Source organism: Phaenicophaeus curvirostris, chromosome 3 (genome assembly GCF_032191515.1).
Source record: "Phaenicophaeus curvirostris isolate KB17595 chromosome 3, BPBGC_Pcur_1.0, whole genome shotgun sequence".
NCBI classification, from domain to species: Eukaryota; Metazoa; Chordata; class Aves; order Cuculiformes; family Cuculidae; genus Phaenicophaeus; species Phaenicophaeus curvirostris.
Window position 1 is genome coordinate 98175527 of NC_091394.1, and position 18872 is coordinate 98194398.

The following is an 18872-nucleotide window of genomic DNA, read 5'->3' on the forward strand; positions in this document are numbered from 1 at the left end:
GAAATGCCCTCAAGATGTGCCAGAGGAGATTTACGTTGGATAGTAGGAGGAAATCCTTTACTGAAAGGGTTGTCAAGCAATGGAAGAGGCTGCCCAAGGAGGTGGTTGAGTCACCAGCCCTGGAGGTGTTTAAAAGATGAGTAGATGTTGTACGTGGGGACATGGAATGGTGGTGGACTTAGCAGGGCTGCATTGATGGTTGGACTCGATGATCTTAACGGTCTTTTCCAACCTAAACCATCCTATGATTCTAAGCCAGATGGGTTTTCCAGCCTGGGATTTCCATATCTGGCCCTGGTTGCTATAATTAGCGTCCAGCAGAGCTGCTGCCCATCACTAAGGGGTTGAAATCAGCAGCTCCTCATTCCTGCCCTGTCAACAACCGTGGCCCTGGTCAACCAGGAACAGTGAAAATGGTTCAGTTCCTCCTGGATCAGCAGAGAACACTTCATTAGCTAATATCCGTCAGCGGCATGGCCTTCAGGCATGGCAATTCAAAGCAAATATGACTAAAGAAGAAGGAATATCAATTTCTTGGTTTACACAGAAAAAAAAAAGAGGTGATTTTTAAATCAACCATAATTAGCTTCTTGACTTCAGCATGGGGCTGCATGGAGCTGAGATGCTTTCAGAGCATCCACACCTTATTTCCAATGTACTCCTTCAAATAAACAAGGAGGGCAATGGCGAAATAAACCCAACATAGGTCATAAAAGGACTAAACTAGTAGAGTTTCTCACCTCAGATGGAGGGAGATGTTCCTTCTGGAAAGGATGGAGTGGTGGATGCTTCACCCCATGGGAGCAGCCAATGATGGGCAAATGCCACATCCCCAAAACACTCCATCGGCCTCAGGTTGCACCAGGCCAGGTTCAGATTGGACATCAGGAAAAACTAGTTCACTGAAAGGGTTCTCAGGCACTTGAAAAGGGGTGGTGGAGTCCTCATCCCTGGAGAGATTTAAACGACAGGGAGATGAGATGCTGAGGGCTATGGTTTGGTAGTGGACAGATATGGTTGGACTCGATGATCTCAAAGATCTTTTTCAACCAAATGTTTCTATGATTCTATGAAAGCCAGAGAGGGGGAGAACTGGAGAAACCAGGGATGTCACTTAACCCACCCCAGCCAACGGAAATGTATTTTCCACTTTTGTGCATGGGAGATCCTGCAAATGGCGTGATCAATCTTAGGTCGCATCTCGCGCGCCTTCACTCTCTCCCCCTCCTCCTTTCTTCTCTGCATTTCAGCAGCGGCGCAATCCATCTTCCAGGAACCAGGTATATAATTTCTAGTTAGCGAAAGCCGGGCTAAGAAACCCCTTTTTCATTACGATGATTGAACTGCTTCCAACGAGAAGAAACCGAGGCTGGATCACGAGCTTTCCATCGAAAGCCGGGCAGCTTTTGCTGAGCTTGTCAGCCTCGCTTGGAGAATTAGGACTTCCAGCACTCTTTCTCCTGATGAAAATCAACATTTATTTTGCGGAAGCCTAAGAAGGTGTCAGGCAGATGGAGAAAGTTGCCACTCTTTGCGAGGAGAAGGGATGGAAAAGAAGGAAATCTAATAGAAATATATTATCAAGTCCGAGGAGTGGACACGGCAGTAAATCACGCTTCAGGTGGCACCATTATATTTTTCAATAAAACCTGGCTTTCCCACAGACGCTGCCGAGCCGAGCGGCTCCAGCTGCACCCGACGGAGAAGGTAAAACAGAATTCGTTTCATCCAGCTGATGATAGAAAGGGATTTAAGATGGGGGGATCTCCTCAGACGGGGGGAGAAATGGAGATGAGTCTGGTCCTTGGTCCCAAATCCTCTCCCTGCCCACCGCTCCAGATTGCTGAGGGTTTAAAAACTGCTTTTCTTTCCTTGTTGGAAGAGTCAGAGGGAAAAAGGGCTGGAGATCATAGAGGTCATTTCCAATCTTAATGACTCTATTATCCTAAGATCATGCAGTCCAGCCGTCAGCCAAACACCACGGTGCCAACTTAGCCATGTCCCGAAGTGCCACATCTGCACGGTTTTTTTAATCCCTCCACGGATGGGGACACCACCGCTGACCTGGGAAGCCTCTTCCAGGGCACCACCACTCTTCCAGTAGAGAAATTTTTCCTAATATCCAATCTAAACCATCCCTGGTGCAACTTGAGGCCATTTCTTCTCACCCTATCGCTTGTTGCTTGGGAGGAGAAACCAACATCCACCTCACCACAGCCTCCTTTCAAGGAGTTGTAGGGAGCAATAAGATCTCCCCTGAGCCTCCTCTTCTCTGGACTAAAGAACCCCAGGTCCCTCAGTCACTCCAAGAATGCCCGTGCTCCAGCCCCTTCGCCAGCTTTATTCCCCTTCTCCAGACACACTCCAGCCCCTCAATGTCGTTCTTGGAGTGAGGGAGCAAGAACAGAACCCAAGATGGAAGGTGCAGCCTCACCAGTACGAGGGTACAGGAGGACAACCCCTTCCATACTCCTGCTGACCACAGCATTTCCGATACAAGCCAGGATGCTGACGGCCTTCTTGGCCACCTAGGCACACAGGTGATGCTGGAGATGCTCCACATCATAGAATCAGTTTGGGTTGGAAGGGACCTTAAAGCCCATATGCAGATCCAAAGCCCTTGCCATGGGCAGGGACACTTCCCACTAGATCAAAGCTCCATCCAACCTGGCCTTGAACACTGCCAGGGACAGGGCAGCCACAGCTTCTCTGGGCAACCTGTGCCAGAGCCTCATCAGAGCTGGGGATGGACTTTTTCCAAGGGCACGGAGATAAGGAATGAGAGGGAACAGCTTTAAATTGGAAGGGGGCAGATTTAGATCAGACATTAGGAAGAAATTCTACGCAATTAAGGTGGTGAGACACTGTCACATGTTGCCAAGGGAAGTCATGGCTGCGTCATCCCTAGAGGAATTCAAGGCCAGGTTCAATGGAGCTTTGAGCAGCCTGACCCAGTGGGAGGTGTCCCTGCTCATGGCAGGGGAGTTGTAACTGGATGATCTTTAAGGCCCCTTCCAAGCCAAACCACTCTATGATTCTGAGGTCCACCAGGGGTTACCCTTTTGGTGAGGACCACCAGGCTGAGCACCAGCCCATGTGTCTCTTTGGGCTGGGAAGGAAGCATCCATGATGAAGATGTCTGAAACTAGTCTCCAAGGTGGATGAGAACAACTTCAAACTCGTCCACTGCAGGGACTCCCACCAAAGAGCCCCCAAACCCGTGAAGATCTGCTGACTCAGGAGGAGAAGATGCAATTGCTAATGACCCGAGCAGATCCAGCAGGCTCGTTAACAGGAAACCAATTAGACTGATACACATTGTCCTGCTTGAGGGATGGGTGCAGCTCGATAGACTTCTGCATTAGAAACCCCAATTCTATCAGAGGTTGGTTAACTTGGTTATGAAAGAACTTTGATGCTCTCTAATTAGTGTCTCCTGGCATGCCCAATGGAGTATGCGTTGGGTGGAGGACTGGAGAGGGAAGCATCCACCAGCAGAGGGATAACACAGCAAAGGTGAAGAGCACAGGAGCATCAAATGCTTATCTGCTGAATGCATGGATTGCCTTCTCCAACCCTAGAGGTGTTGAAGGTCAGGATGGACAGGCCTTTGAGCAGCCTGATCCAGTGGGAGATGCCCCTGCCAGGATAGGGGTTGGAATTGCATGGGCTCTGAGTTCTCTCCAAGCCAAACTTTTCCATGATTCTATGATTACAAGAAAGCTCTGCCAAGTGGTAGGAGAAGTGTTGGGAAGGTACCACCAAGATCGATGATGCTGCCCCAGAGCCCTCCTGGCTGATAAGACATGAGAAAGGAAGAGTCATGGGTTCCATCACAATGGAAGATGGAGATTTCCTGCTCCTTGTCTAGACCTTGCTAATTTACCCTACAAGAGCAGAAGGCAGTGATGGGAAGGATGATTTAAGGACAACAGGGTACCTCAAGCATGTTCTTAACCTCATTCTCCTTTCACCACAGACATCAGGGGTTGGTGACCTACTGTCCTTCCTCTACTTAGCCTGTCCTTGTCCCCTTGGTACCATCTACTGAGGATCTGGGAGGGCCTATAACTCCCATGAGCTCTAACCATGACAATCAAAGTGCCTCCACCTGCTTCTGCCACCTTCTTCTGCCAAGGGACACATCCCTCACCATGTGTCCTTGACTTCCCAGCTGTCACCAGCAGAGGTGTGATTAGGTTTAAGCAGGAGGTTGGACTCAATGACCTGCCTGGGTCCCTTCCATCTTGCCATCCTAAGGTCTGGACTTAAACCTGAAAAATGGCCCTGGAGCAGAAGGAAGATGACTACAGCATGGTCGACCCATATACATTGGTGGTGTCTCCATGAGGACTGAGGAAAAGGTCCTGCCACATAGATCCTGAGTTGGTCAGCAGCTGGAGCAGAACAAAGAGCCCACAGAGGAATCTGTGGAGAGGGAGAAGCTCTCACGGCAGAAGCCTTCATGGCATCTGCTCTAGCAGATCTCCATCACGGGGAGCCCATGGGGCACCAGCTCACTCTGCTGCAACTCCACCACGTCAGTGAGAAAGTGATGGAGCAGTTAGCAAGCCACATGCAACAGCCTCAGGGTGAGCACATGGATGCGATGTCCTGGCAGCCACATACTCACGTGGAGATCACACCATGAAGGAGATGGTTTAGCTGCTCTTCTCATGGCTAAACTCATCATTGGCTCTCCTGAAGACCTCCCAGATGCTTCCACCCTTGCAGCTCTCTGAGCCACCCACAAACCACCAGTAAAGCTTCAGAGGACTTGCTAATTAGAATATGGCAAATGGGGAAACTGAGGCATGCAGAGGTCAAACATCACTGTCCTTCTAAAACCCCTGATCCTGCATAAAGATTTGTTGCTGCTCTTGCCTGCAGAGGCTAAAATTATTGTGATCGGAGATCTCACATGATCTGCAACCACCTCCCATGGGTCTGATCTGCTCCAGGGACTCATGAGGGTCCTACTGTCCAGTCTAAATCTTCCCTCTTCCAATTTAAAGCCATTCCCCCTCATCCCATCATTCCATACCCCTGGAAAAAGACCCTCTCCATCTTTCCTGGAGCCTCTTCACATACTGAAAGGCTGCTATAAGGTCTCCCCAGAGCCTTCTCTTCTCCAGGCTGAACAATCCTAACTCTCTCAGCCTGTGCTCTTAGCCCTCAGCTCATCTTCGTAGCGTCCTCTGGATCTGTTCCAACATTTTCATATCCTTCTTATGCTGGGGATTCCGCCTGGAGTCCTGTGTCCAGTTCTGGATTCCTCAACAGAAGAAGGATATGGAACTGTTGGAACAGGTGCAGAGGAGGCCATGAAGATGATCCGAGGGCTGGAGCCCCTCCCGTACAAGGACAGGCTGAAAGAGTTGAGTTTGTTCAGCCTGGAAAGGAGAAGGCTCCGAGGAGACCTTAGAGCAGCTTCCAATACCTGCAGGGGTCCTACAAGAAAGCTGGGGAGGGACTTTTTCTCCAAGGGCCTGGAGCGATAGGATGAGGGGGAATGACTTTAAATTGGAGGGAGAAGATTTAGATGGAACATAAGGAATAAATTCTCCATGCTGAGGGTGGTGAGAACTGGTACGAGTTGCCCAGAGAAGTTCTGCATGTCCCCTCCCTGGAAGTGTTCAAGGCCAGGTTGCATGAAGCTTTGAGCAACCTGATCCAGTGGGAGGTGTCCGTGCCCATGGCAGGAGGGTTGGAACTGGATGATATTTAAAGTCCCTTCCAACCCAAACCATCCCCTGATTCTGTGACTGCAGAACTGGACACGGGACTCCAGCTGGGGTCACACAAGATGCCCGACTGGAGGCAACAAGCACCCAGCCCGGTGGAGACGGGAGGAGCTTCGCATTTCCGAAGTTATTCCTCCAGAAGTGAAAGCTGTAAACGAACCCAGAAGCTCTGGCACCTCCACGAATCCAACGCCGAAGCGTTTTGAGCGTGCTCAGCGGAGCCGTTAAAAAAAGACTGGAGCGAGCATCTTCCATTAACGTTACGACCGTGAAATATGACAATAAAATGATAGCCGTATGGTCGCAAATTTGCAGCCCGCCGAGTTGCTCGGGGTTTATCGTCACTCAAACGTGCAGAGAGCTGTAAAATGTTTACAGAAAGGGTCGTTTGCGGCTATAAAATCCTCTTTTCTCTCCTAAACAAGGCTGAGTGGAGCCATTTACAAACCCCTGAATGTTCATCGGGGGAGAGGGGAACATCTGTTCTCTCCAGGAGTTTCCAGTGATCTTCTTGAACAAATTAACTAAAATGGGTGCTTTCTAATTAAATTAGCGCTCGATTGGAATGGTTTGCATTGGTGCACTTGCTTACAATTAGCGCAGGGAGGCCAGTTAGGCTCCAGCGCAGGCGATTTAACTGGAAGGTGAAATATGGAAAAGCCCATTACCTGGAAACGGGTGTCAGAGGGGTAGGAGAGCCCATGCAACCTCCTAGCTTTGCCCTCTGGTTGGAGAACACAAGGAGGTGAAGGCTGGGATGCCACCAAGCCCACCTTTCCTAGCTGGGATACTTGTCCAGAAGCAATTTGCCGCATGGATGGGCTTTTTTGGGGATGCTTGGAAAGCACCGATGCCTTCAAACTACTCCTCCAGCCACAAATTCCAAGGTTCCTCTTGTAGGTTGGAAAACCCACCCCACAGGAGGACAGCAGAGGTAGCTCAATGTCATGCATCTACACCACATCACCCCTTTCCAGCTCACTTCTTCCTCCATCCCAAATCCAGAGGCTGCAGATCCCCACTGAGACCTTACAAGTTCATGTTGAGCACACTGGTCCTTAAAGGTCATCAATAATCCCAGCTCCATCCCTCTCGCCCACAGCGCTGGTGTTTTTTCTTCATCCCTCCTGCATTTACCAGCATTAAAAGGGCATTTTCTCAAATTGTGACCGTTTAACCAAGCCATTCAGATCACTCCGTAATAACACCCTGTCCTCCTTATTTACTACTCCACCAATTTGTGTGTCACCTTCAGGCTTTACAAGCAGAAACCCAACATTATCCTTGATACAAAGGCTGCAGCGTGGAACGTGCAGACCCCCAAGCCCCATCACAGACACCAGATACCACGTAGAGCTACGCTTGGACTCATCCTGACCACCTGCTCAGCTCCACACAGCACCTCAACTCCTAAGAACCAGTCCTCGTGATGCGGCCACCAAGAAGCATTTGGTCCTTTAATGTTTGGTCCTCTAATTTGGTCCATCAATGGCTTCACCCTGCACCCTCTTGAGATGACGGCTTCTTAGTGGTCCGGGCTCCTTTTCTCCAGGTTGCCCAGAGAAGTTGTGACTGCCCCATCCCTGGAGGTGTTCAGGGCCAGGTTGGATGAGGCGTTGAGCAACCTGATCCAGTGAGAGGTTTCCCTGCCCATGGCAGGAGGGTTGGAACTGGATGATCTTGAAGGTCCCTTCCGACCCAAACCAATTGATAATTCTTGTCTACATCCCTGGACTGATACAGTTCCTTCTACTCATCCTGTCATCCAAAAAGCCTGGAAATCATCCTACTCTGAATGTGCAAAGCACAGTCAAGAGGATAAGGATGTCCTCGCTGCCAGGATGATACCTGTGACCTCTTGACCAAGGTCCTACAGGCTGCCAAGTGCAACCCAAGGCATTTCAACATCCTTCTTCCCCATGGATTAATTGCTCCATCTTCACAGAGACATAAAATCCCAATTAAGATGCTGCTTTGGGAACACCTCCCTGCTCCCACCACTGAGATCAGAAGGGAGTTGAACCTGGGCCAAGGACAGAGGAGGAGGGAGGCACGTGGAGGAAGAAAGCCATGGAAAGGGAAGCCAAGTGCTTCATGTCACGTCATGGAGGGGAGCTTTTCCAGCCAGAATGATCCCTTGTTGTATCCACTGTGCCCGTGACTTCAACAATATGTTGTTAATCCTGGGAATTTTCTTTCCGACAGTGTGAAGGCATCTCAGGCCTCCCTGGCACAAAGAAGCTCATGGTTGAGCCTTGGCACAGCCTTGCAGATCCTTGACATTTAAAAGACGGTTGGGCAAATGCCTCAGCTCAGCTTTGGGCACTGAATTCATCGCTTCTCCAAGTGGGATCCTGCTCCATGATCAGTCAGAGGAGGATGGGATCCAAGAGCGGGAAGGATCCTCCAGCCCTTCATAGAATCATAGAACTGCTTGGCTGGAGAAGACCTTTGAGATCATCAAATCCAACCATACCTGTCCACTACTAAATTAAATCCCTAAGCACCTCATCTCCCTGTCTCTTAAACACCTCCAGGGATGGTGACTCCACCACTGCCCTTGGCAGCCTGTTCCAGTGCTTGATAACCCTTCCAGTGAAGAAATCTTTCCTGATGTCCATACTGAACCTTCCTTGGTGCAACCGGAGGTCATTTCCTCTTGTCCTACCACCTGTCACTTGGGAGAACAGACCAACACCCACCTCACCACAACCTCCTTTCAGGCAGTTGTAGACAGCGATAAGGTCTCTCCTCAGCCTCCTTTTCTCCAGGCTACGCAACCCCAGGTCCCTCAGCTGCCCCTCATAACCCTTGTTCTCCTGACCCTTCACCAGCTCCGTTCCCCTTCTTTGAACGTTCTCTGGCTCCTAATGTCCTTCTTGTAGCAATGAGCCAAAAACTGAATCCAGCATTCAAGGTGTGGCCTCACCAATGCTGACTCCAGGGACACAATCACTTCCCTGGTCCTGCTGGACATGCTGGTTTTGCTCCAAGCCAAGAATCACATTCATACCAAACCAGGTTTTGTGCCAGCTGAGCTGGCAACGAGGACTTCATCTTTACTGCCATAAATGATTTCTGAGCCAGACGCTCTCCCCTTCTTCCATATCTGATGGCACTCAGACACCACAGCTGCTGCACAGGATGGGAGATGAAAAGGAACATGTGAAGCCGTGTCTGGTCAGAAGCCTCCCACCTAATGCTAAGGAGAACCAGGCATGATCTCTACCTCCACTTCTTTATCAACTCTGCCTTGCCAACGCATCTCAGTGGTGCCCCAAAGTCTTGTCCCTTCCCTGCAAAGCTGTTGGTGATGAAGGGCTTTCCAGTGTCAGAGCTGAATTTGGAGTGAAGGAACCAAGGAAAATGTTGGAGAAGGACAAATACAACTAATGTTCACCATGAGCTGCTTTGCAGAGAAACAAAGATATTTTTCCTCATCACTACAATTTTCCCGTGCTTTTTTCCCACTCTCAGACAGCTGAGTTCCCAACAGTCAAAAGATTTCTCTCAATTCACTTCTGGAGTCCTCAGGATAGGAAGGACATGGATCTGTTAGAGCAAGTCCAGATGATCCAAGGACTGGAGCACCTACCATACCAGGACAGGCTGAGAGAGTTGGGGTTGTTCACCCTGGAGAAGACAAGGCTCAGCAGAGACCTCAGAGCACCTTCCAGTACCTGAAGGGGCTACAGGACAGCTGGGGAAGGGCTTTTTCCAAGGGCCAAGTGATGGGAGTGATGGGAGTGACGGGACAAGGGGGACTTCAAATCGGAGGTGGGAAGATTGAGATGTGACATTAGGAAGAAATTCTTCACAATGAGGTTGGTGAGGTTCTGGCACAGGTTGCCCACAGAAGTCATGGTTGCCCCATCCCTGGAGGTGTTCAAGGCGAGGTTGGATGAGGCTTTGAGCAACCTGGTCCAGTGGGAGGTGTCCCTGCCCACAGCAGGGGTTTAGAAGTGGATGGACTTTCAGGTCCCTTCCATGATTCTATGAACTTTTCCAAAACTCAAAAAAAAAGTTGAGGCAGAACCTGTTTTGCTCTCACGTGGCTAAGTTCCTAAGAAGTTTCGCTCATCCTAAAAACTGTATTTTCCAAGAATTTTACTCATTTCCAAAGCCTTTTCTCCCATCTTTTAGTACAAGTGCAAAGCAGAACATCTCAGACTAATACACCTCTTCTTCTGCGAACACTTCGTCCCACTTCCCACCAGTATTGTTTTGATTTCAAAGCTTTGAAGCTATTTCACACTGGGAAACACATGTGATGGATGGTCCAGAGGAAAGGAGTCTCCTGCAGGTCCAGGAATAAGGTAGAGCATCCCCCTGAATAACTCTCATTTCAGGGACCACTGTGGCTCCATCACAGGAATGGAATCATCATTGGATTATTTACAGGATAACAAAGAAGGAATCATTAATAAAAGATGGGGACAAAATCCCATCAGGTGGTTTTGGGAGACAAGGGGTTGTGCCCCTGCGCAACCAGAGATGCAAATCCTTGATGCCAGCCAACTTCAAGCTCCCAGCATAACTGCTCTGGTGACTCACAACGGGGTGTTGATTGATAGTTGGCTGAACATGAGCCAGCAGTAGCCCAGGTGACCAAGAAGGCCAACAGCATCCTGGCCTGCATCAAGAACAGTGTGGCCAGCAGGACCAGGGAAAGGATTGTGCCCCGGACTTGGCCCTGGTGGGGCCACATCTGGAATCCTGGGTTCAGTTTTGGGCCCCTCACTCCAAGACGGACATCAAGGGGCTGGAGCGTGTCCAGAGAAGGGGAATGGAGCTGGGAAAGAGTTTGGAGCACAAGTCTTACGAAGAGTGGCTGAGGAACCTGGGGTTGTTTAGTCTGGAGAAGAGGAGGCTGAGCAGAGACCTCATCACTGTCTACAACTCCCTTGAAAGGAGGTTGTAGCGAGGTGGGGGTTGGTCTCTTCTCCCAAGTGACAGGTGATAGGATGAGAGGAAATGACCTCAAGTTGCACTGGGGAGGTTTATATTGGACATCATGAAAAATGTCTTCAATGAAAGGGCTCTCGGGCACTGTCAGAGGCTGCCCAGGGAGGTGGTGGAGTTCCCATCCCTGGAGGTGTTTAAAAGACAGGTAGATGAGGTGCTTAGGGATTCAATTTAGTTGTGGACGGGTACGGTTGAGCTTGATGATCTCAAAGCTCTTCTCCAACCCAGTGATTCTATGATTCTATGATTATGTAGCAAGGTGGGTGTTGGTCTCTTCTCCCTGGTAGCTGGTGACATGACAAGGGGAAATGGCCTCAAGATATGCCACAGGAGATTTAGGTTGGATATTAGGAGAAATTTCTTTACTGGAAGGGTTCTCAGGCAGTGGCAGAGGGTGCCCAGTGGGGTGGTTGAGTCACCACCCCTGAAGGCGTTTGAAAGATGAGTAGATGTCATACTTGGGGACATAGTCTGGTGATGGAAGGCTGGACTGATGGTAGGAATTGATGGTCTGAAAGGTCTTTTCCAACCGAAACCACCCTATGGTTCTAAGAACATCAATCCCACCAAAACCCATGGAGAACAGGGGGGAATAACTCTCCTCGCTTGACAGACGAGCTCAGAACATGCCTGAGCAAAAGCTGAGCAAGTGTTTCCTACCTGGCTCATGCTCCCACTCGTCCTTGTCCTTCTCTTCTTTGCAGCTCAGGTCACCGGGGGACACTGAGGACTGGAGGGAGATGAAGGATGGCAGCTTTCGCAGCCAGCTGGTCGGTGAAGTGTTTGCTTTCTTCCAAAACTTCACTTCTTCCTCCACACTGGAAGGTCCAGGCACCTCCCCATCATCGTGGAGCTGGGTTGGATCATCCCTGCAGGAGGCACAATGGAAAATAATAAGGAAAACCAAAATGATCCCACTTGGCAATGCTGAGCATGGCATCACGCGCAATGGAAGAGGTTGGGGTGAACCATCTGAGTCACTCATGGAGGCTCCTTGGGCCTCACCTGAGATTGCATCATATCTCTGACTTCCCAGGAGCCAGCTTGGATTCAGACAGAGTTTCTCACTCCCCAGCTGGATTCCCTTCCCCACGCTTCTCTGTGAGGTCTCCAGCTCTCAGAGGCCCATGGAGATGCTGAGCTCCAGCTGGGCTGCTCAGCTGCCGACCGGGCTGAGCGAGCAGAGGGGAGAAGGAGGGCGTGAGGAGCAGGGATGGCTCGGAGCTGCCCCTTGGCCCAGCCCCAACCCTGCCGTCCTCCTCCAAACCCAGCTACCGTGACACTTCAGCTCGTTTGACATCTCTGAGGGTGGAGCCAAGAAAGAAAAACAAACCCTTCCGAGTGGCTTCCAAGCTCCTTTTCCCATGGAGGATGCCAGGAGTCGACCCAGCTCCGTGCTCATGCCTCCTTACCTAATAAGAGCAAGGAGCTATTTTACACCTCGTTCACACCGGGGATGTGAGCTGAGTGTCATTCCAAGGCTCTTCTGTCATCAGGGATAAGTTCGGAGAGCCCGTTGAGAGTCTCCCTCTACTTCCTTACAAGGCAGGCCCAGAACCAGGCAAGAGCACAGACCAGAGCAGGTCCCTTCATTTCCATCCCACCTTCACCTCCACATCCCGCTGCAAAGAGCCATGGAGGAGCTGAGCATCCAAACTGCAATGTTCTCCTGCTAACCAGAATTTTTAGATTTTGGCTTTTAAAGCCAAATTTCAGTTACACTGGGATGTTGGAATTTTGCAGGTAGGGCTTGGGGATGAGGGCAGAGGAAGGCAAGGATGTGCCAAGCTCTCTGTGGGAACAAGGACCAACGTGTCCCTCAGCCTGGGGGCTTCAACCCAGCACCCAAATATCGTATTTGCCCAAAGAGAACTCAGAGAGCTCCTAAGGTTTAACCAAGAAATCAGCCCACCACCAAAAGGCTTTACAAAGACTAATCTATCTCCATGTCCGTCTCCATCTGTGCTTCTTCAGGCAGTGAGGCCTAGTCCTGTCAACAAACCCTTCCATGCAATGCCAAGGGCTCAGCTCTGCTCTCCATCATGGATTTGAGGAAGGGAGAGGAAGAGGGCTGATGGTTTCCAATTTCCCACAGAGCTATGGATAACCTGTACCGACTTTTGGTGGTGGAATCTCCATCAGGGCTCCTCCATCTCCTAGGAGGGAGGGCTACAAAAGCAATGGAGACATCTGGAAGTGATGAAACCCTGGGTGGCACATTTCTAAGGGTGATGATACCCACATCCCAACGGCACACGCTGGGTAGCAAGATCTGAGCTATCCTTCCTCTCCATCAGCTCTGCCTGGAGACCTCTCCCTCATGCATGGACTTTCCCAACCCTAATGCCTGTGGTGGCTCTATCAAGAAGGCACCACAGTGACCCACATCAGCAATGTCTTAAAATAAAGCAGCACGCAGGTGGATTCACATCTGGAAGAGGAAACATCTGGAGCAGGATGGTAAGAAAAGTGTTTAAAAGCAGCAAAGTGAGTTTCTTTTGCTCCTTCTTACCTGCCCATCTCCTCACAGACTTGTTTCTGCTTGGAAGGGGGATCGCTGTGGTCCCCATCTTCTGCCATTCTTGGGCGGCGCTTCTTCTGGGGGTGCAGTAGCTTGCACTGGGCACCTCTGGGGCAGACGCCTTTCTTGGAAAAGTCGGGGCAAACCAAGGTGTGCTTCTTCTTGCACTGTGAGGGGAAAAAAAAGCAACATTGGGAAAGGCAGCGGAAGCTTCGTGAGGAGCAGAGGTTCCTGAAGCTGGGTTCCTTCAGGTGGCACCAACATATTGCTATGGAAGAGGAAGATGTGTGGTGCTTCATGTGTATCAAAACACTGTTCCATGCCAAAAGTATAACCAGCAGTGTCCCCTGGGAGAGGCGATGCACTCACCCACAGCTTTCCAAGCGCCTGATTTTATGGACCCAAACCTTCAAGGCCTTAACAGCAAGGATCTGCACCCAAGGTGGTGATGCTTGGAGGTCCCAAAGAGGTTAACTGGGCTGGAGAAGCTGGTTTCAGAGAGGACACAGGGATTTCCACTCCTAGACATGCCTGAGACATGGAAAGGAGGAAGGAAGAGAAGGAATATTCCTTTTTGGACTTCTTTTGGGATGTATTCCTGGACCATCCTCCTGCTGAAGGTGGCCCAGAGCTGGAGATCAACACACTCCGCTTAAGGAATAAGTGTGGTTGATGGTCTCCTGTCCAGGGAGGCTTTTGGTGGCACCCAGCAGCAATGCTCACAGCCATCCCCACATCCACCAGCTGTCCTGGTGGGAGACATCAGCACTGCTCCACAGCTTCCCCTGGACAAGGCTTTCTGCTGGGAAATGGCACTTTTTGGCAGCAAGAAAGGCAGGAAGAGATGCAAGCAGGCAGATGCCTTCAAGGGGTGGCTAGGAACGCTGGCCAGAAGGGAGAAAGAACAGCTTCTCCCTAGTCTCCAACTGTTCCCAACACCTTGGCAACAACATCCAGCAACTCAGAGAGCTCATCCCAGTGTATCCAGATGGATGGAGGGTGGAAGCAGGTCCTGGAGGTCCAAGGGGATCTACTCCCACCAGGGATGCTCCTTTTTACCCCAGCCAATGATGCTACCTTGGCTCTTGCAGGCTGACAAGTACCACACCACAAAGCCCCTGGCAAGACACAACCCAGCACATGGTGCAACAAACATTTCTCAACTCCAAAATCCATTTCCCTGTTCACCCTCTCCATCAGCAAGGACGCAGCTCGCATTTTCCCTACATGGGTGCTTCCATGCTTGGACACCTGTTCTGCAAACCTGCTGGCTATAGGGATGGCACAGACGCTCAAATTTTGCATGTTTTTTGGGGGAAAATAGGACAAATCCATAGGAGGAGAAACACAGTGAGGGTTTCAGCGTGATCACAGAGTCACTAGGTTGGAAAAGACCTTTGAGATCATCAAGCCCAACTGTACCTGTCCACTATTAGATCATATACCTAAGCACTTCCATCTACCCATCTTCAACCAGGGCAGGTTCAGATTGGACATTAGGAAAGATGTCTTCACCTGATTTTTTTGTCAGGCACTGGCAGAGGCTGACCAAGGAGCTGGTGGAGCCCCCATCCCTGGAGGTGTTTAAAAGATGGGGAGATGAGGTGCTCAGGGATACAATTTAGTAGTGGACAGGTACAGTTGGACTCGATCTCAAAGGCCTTTTTCAACCAAAGGCTTTTTTCTATGATTCTGTGACTTGCTTATGGAATTATTGGTAATGAATTCAGGATAAGCTTTAAAATCGCTTCCTACTCAAACCATTCCACGTTTCTATGACGCATCACCCTCACACCAGTGGGGCTTCTGCTGCACTGAGGAATGATGCTATGAATGATTCTGCCCCCTTCTCCACTCTTGTGAGACCCCACCTGGAGTACAGTGTCCAGTTCTGGAATCCCCAACATAAGAAGGATATGGAACTGTTGGAACGGGTCCAGAGTAGGGCTACAAAGATGGAACCAGACGATCTTTAAGGTCCCTTCCAACCCAAACCATTCTATGATTCTATATGAGGAAAGGCCAAGGAACACAGCACCCTAGGAACCAGCTACAACTCCCTCTCGAGGGACGGACATCACCATGGTCCTGGCTGCAATCCAGGACAGGGATGCACCACCTCCCCTGCATGGACCTCTGAGCCCATCATCGTACCGGACCACATTTCTTGGCTCCATGGCAAAAAGACACTTAATAAAGAAAACAAATCGTGTGTGACTAATCCCAGGGCCGTGTCCCCGGGTCAGGTTTCTAATGGCTTTTCCACGTCGTTCCCAGCACTCGACCCTTCTTCTGTAATGTCCCGTCCATCACTGCTGTTTCAGGGCTGGGTTGGTGAGGCTGGGATTGCTGGAAAAGCCCCTTCTGTTTATTTACGGCAGCTTTTCTTGCTCTTGTCCTGCATGCCAGAGCGAACATGTTGGGTTGCTGGAAAGGGTTTGGTGCTCAGCGCGTGTCAGCTGGGGTGAAGCCGGGGTGGTGGGCATGACCTCAGGCTGGGGGCCATCCGATCCTTTCCACCTGTCTCAGTGGCTAATTATACCCCCGTGGGACCCTGCCAGCCCACAGGTTGGACCATAAAAAGAGAAAAAAAAACTCTGGTGCCTTCCAACAGAAAACCCACAGCACCCCTAAAAAGCCCTAGGGAGAAAGCACTCAGCGACATCAAGTGCTGATGAAGATTCCACCATACAATCACAGAACGGTTTGGGTTGGAAAGGACCTTAAAGCCCATCCAGTTCCAAACCCCCACCATGGGCAGGGACACCTCTCAATGAATCAGGGTGCTCAAAGACTCATCCAACCTGGCCTTGAACACCTCCAGGGATGGGGCACCACAACTTCCCTGGGCAACCTGTGACAGTGTCTCACCACCCTTAGCATGAAGAATTTCTTCCTAATGCCTCATCTAAACTTTTCCCCTTCCAATTTAAAGCCATTCCCTCTCGTCCTATCACTTCATGCCCTTGGAAAAAGTCCCTCCCCAGCTTTCCTGGAGCCCCTTTGCATACTAGAAGGTTGCTCTAAGGTCTCCCCGGAGCCTTGTCTTCTCCAGGGTGAACAACCCCAACTCTCTCAGACTGTCCTCAGCGCAGAGGGCCTCCAGCCCTTGGATCACCTTTGTGACCTCCTCTGGACCCATTCCAACAGTTCCATATCATTCTTCTGTTAGGGATTCCACAACTGGACAGAGTCCAGGTGGGGTCTCACCAGAGCTGAGAGCAGTACAGGGGCAGAAGTCCCTCCGTCGCTCTGCTGGCCACACTTCTTTGAATACAGCCCAGGACATGGTTGGCTTTCTGCGCTGCAAGCACATGTTGATGGCTCATGTCGAGCTTCTCCTCAACCAGCACCCCACGTCCATCTCCTCAGGGCTGTCATTCCCCATCCTGCATCGAAACCATGGATTTCCCTGACTCAGGTGTAGGACCAAGTCTGAGAAACCACCCAGTGACACTGGGTGCTGATGCCATCACCCCGCTGATGCTCTCCTCCCCCGAGTCTTCCCGCTATGGGGTTCCCCTCACAGCCCAGATGGGCAGCGGTGCCCTGCGTTGGGATGGTGCCCGGTTGGCACCTCCCACAGCCGGGATTCCTCTCTGGCTGCCAAGGAAGCTCGGGGTGAAATTCAAGGTGCCGCTAACAACCCACGAAGCCTTAAATGGCCCAACAGACCCTGGTGTGGACAGGGAGGAGGACAGAGGTGAGGGGGTTTGCAGGGCACAGCCTTCTTTAGCACAGACCTGGCAGAAGAGGAGGCATCAACTGGCACACGTTCCCGGCTGAGCCTTGGGAATGACGTTAATTAACATTTTCCATGAACGAGCTTGGCAGAGGAGGGCAGGAGGAAGGCAAAGCTGGGTTACTGGGCCGATCAACAACTGCCCACTGACCTTACGGGGTGGGGATGAGAGGTCTCATCCAGGCCGGCATTCCCGGCTCCGCTCCACCAGCACTTTGCCCAGCCTGACCTTCTCAAGTATCACCAGGCTTGTCTCAGCCCCTGCTTGATGGCTCCTTTCCCAGCAGCAGGTGACAAGGGACCAGCGGACAGACAAGTGATGGCAATGTGCTGGAGCATCTTCCCATCTCCTTGGACCCGTGTCCATTTCTTTGTCCACTGTGATGGACACAAGGGTCCAGCTCCTGCTGGAGAACTGTGGTTATAGAAGAATCAAGCAGACCTCCTGGAGAAGGTGAGCATTAAAAGCACTAGTCCTGCCCCTGACTGGGGGCAAGATAGAGCACAAGTAGAGGTGGGCGGAGAATGGATTGAGAGCTGCCCTGAGGAGAAGGACTTGGGGTACTGGGGGATGAGAAGCTCAAGAGGACCCAGCAACGTGTGCTCACAGCCCAGAAAGCCAACTGTATCCTTGGGTGCATCCAGAGAAGTGTGACCAGCAGGTCCATGGAGGGGATTCTCTCCCTCTAGTCTGCTCTCATAGAATCACTAGGTTGGAAAAGACCTTTGAGATCATCAAGCCAAATCATACCTGTCCAGTAGTAAACCGTATCACTGAGCACCTCATCTACGTGTCTTTTAAACACTTCCAGGGATGGGGACCCCACTGCCTCCCCAGGCAGCCTCTGCCAGTGCCTGAGAACCCTTTCAGTGAAGAAATTTTCCCTAATGTCCAATCTGAACCTGCCCAGGTGCAACTTGAGGTCATTCCTTCTCGTCCTATCACCATCACTTGGAAGACCCACCTCACCACAATCCCCTTTCAGGGAGTTGTAGACACTGATGGTCTCCCCTCAGCCTCCTTTTCTCCAGGCTAAACAACCCCAGGTCCCTCAGCTGTTCCTCATAAGACTAGTTCTCCAGCCCCTTCACCAGTTTTGTTGCCCTTCTCTGGACACGCTTCAGCCCCTCAATGTCCTTCTTGGATCAAAGGGCTCAAAACTAAACCCGGGATTCAAGGTGTGGCCTCACCAGCGCCAGTTATGGGGCACAATCACATCACCCACCAAGAGTGAACAGATGGGGAACAGAGGGAGATCCCAGGATGGGAAGTGAAGATGAAATCTGCTCTTCTTTGCGTCCATCTCTACAGAAGTTCAAGTTGAAATCAAGAACTCTGCCTCAGCAGGATTTTCCCATTTTGTAGCCGTGATTCAGCGGTTGTGTTTCTCACTCGGCTTCCTGATTTTCAGGTTTTGTGAACCTGCAAACCCTTCTACAAAGACATTAAAGGGTGAGAGAGAGAATTGGAGCCTGGTATTTATTGAGGTCCTCTTATCAACAAGCCCAGGCTATTAAGCAGTTCGAGTTTGCCCTGATAAGCAACATCTTTAATGTAAACATCTTAAAGCTGTTGAAGATACTCCAGTTAAATTAAAGCAGCAAGAAGAACCCTCATTACACCATTAAATAAGACGGAACTACAAACCTACAAAGATTTCCGTAGTGATACACAGGTAGGATGAAAGGGACCTGATCGGTGTTAAGCCTCCTCTGCAGCTCAAGAAGTGTTTCCATCATTCACATCTGGAGTCCTGTGTCCAGTTCTGGAATCCTCAACAGAAGAACAATATGCAACTGCTGGAACAGGGTCAGATGAGGCCATGAAGATGATCAGAGGGCTGGAGCAACCCAGGAAAAGACCTCTGAGACCTTTGAGATCATCAAGTCCAACTGTATC

The 18872-nt window shown here is 50.6% G+C and overlaps 1 protein-coding gene across 2 annotated transcripts in view; it reads right to left on the reverse strand.

Annotated features, from left to right (window-relative positions):
* Positions 1-18872, reverse strand: part of ZC3H3 (zinc finger CCCH-type containing 3) — a 143135-nt gene that overhangs the window by 3873 nt on the left and 120390 nt on the right. Inside the window, exons 10-12 of one of the 2 annotated variants that reach the window (XM_069854756.1) lie at positions 13222-13397; positions 11370-11578; positions 8639-8876 (exon numbers count right to left, since the gene is read on the reverse strand). In XM_069854756.1, the coding sequence (XP_069710857.1) occupies positions 8752-8876; positions 11370-11578; positions 13222-13397 (510 nt within the window). In that variant the 3' untranslated portion in view covers positions 8639-8751. Of the gene's footprint in view, positions 1-8638; positions 8877-11369; positions 11579-13221; positions 13398-18872 lie in introns of those variants that run through there. The other variant, XM_069854758.1, reaches the window with a different exon arrangement.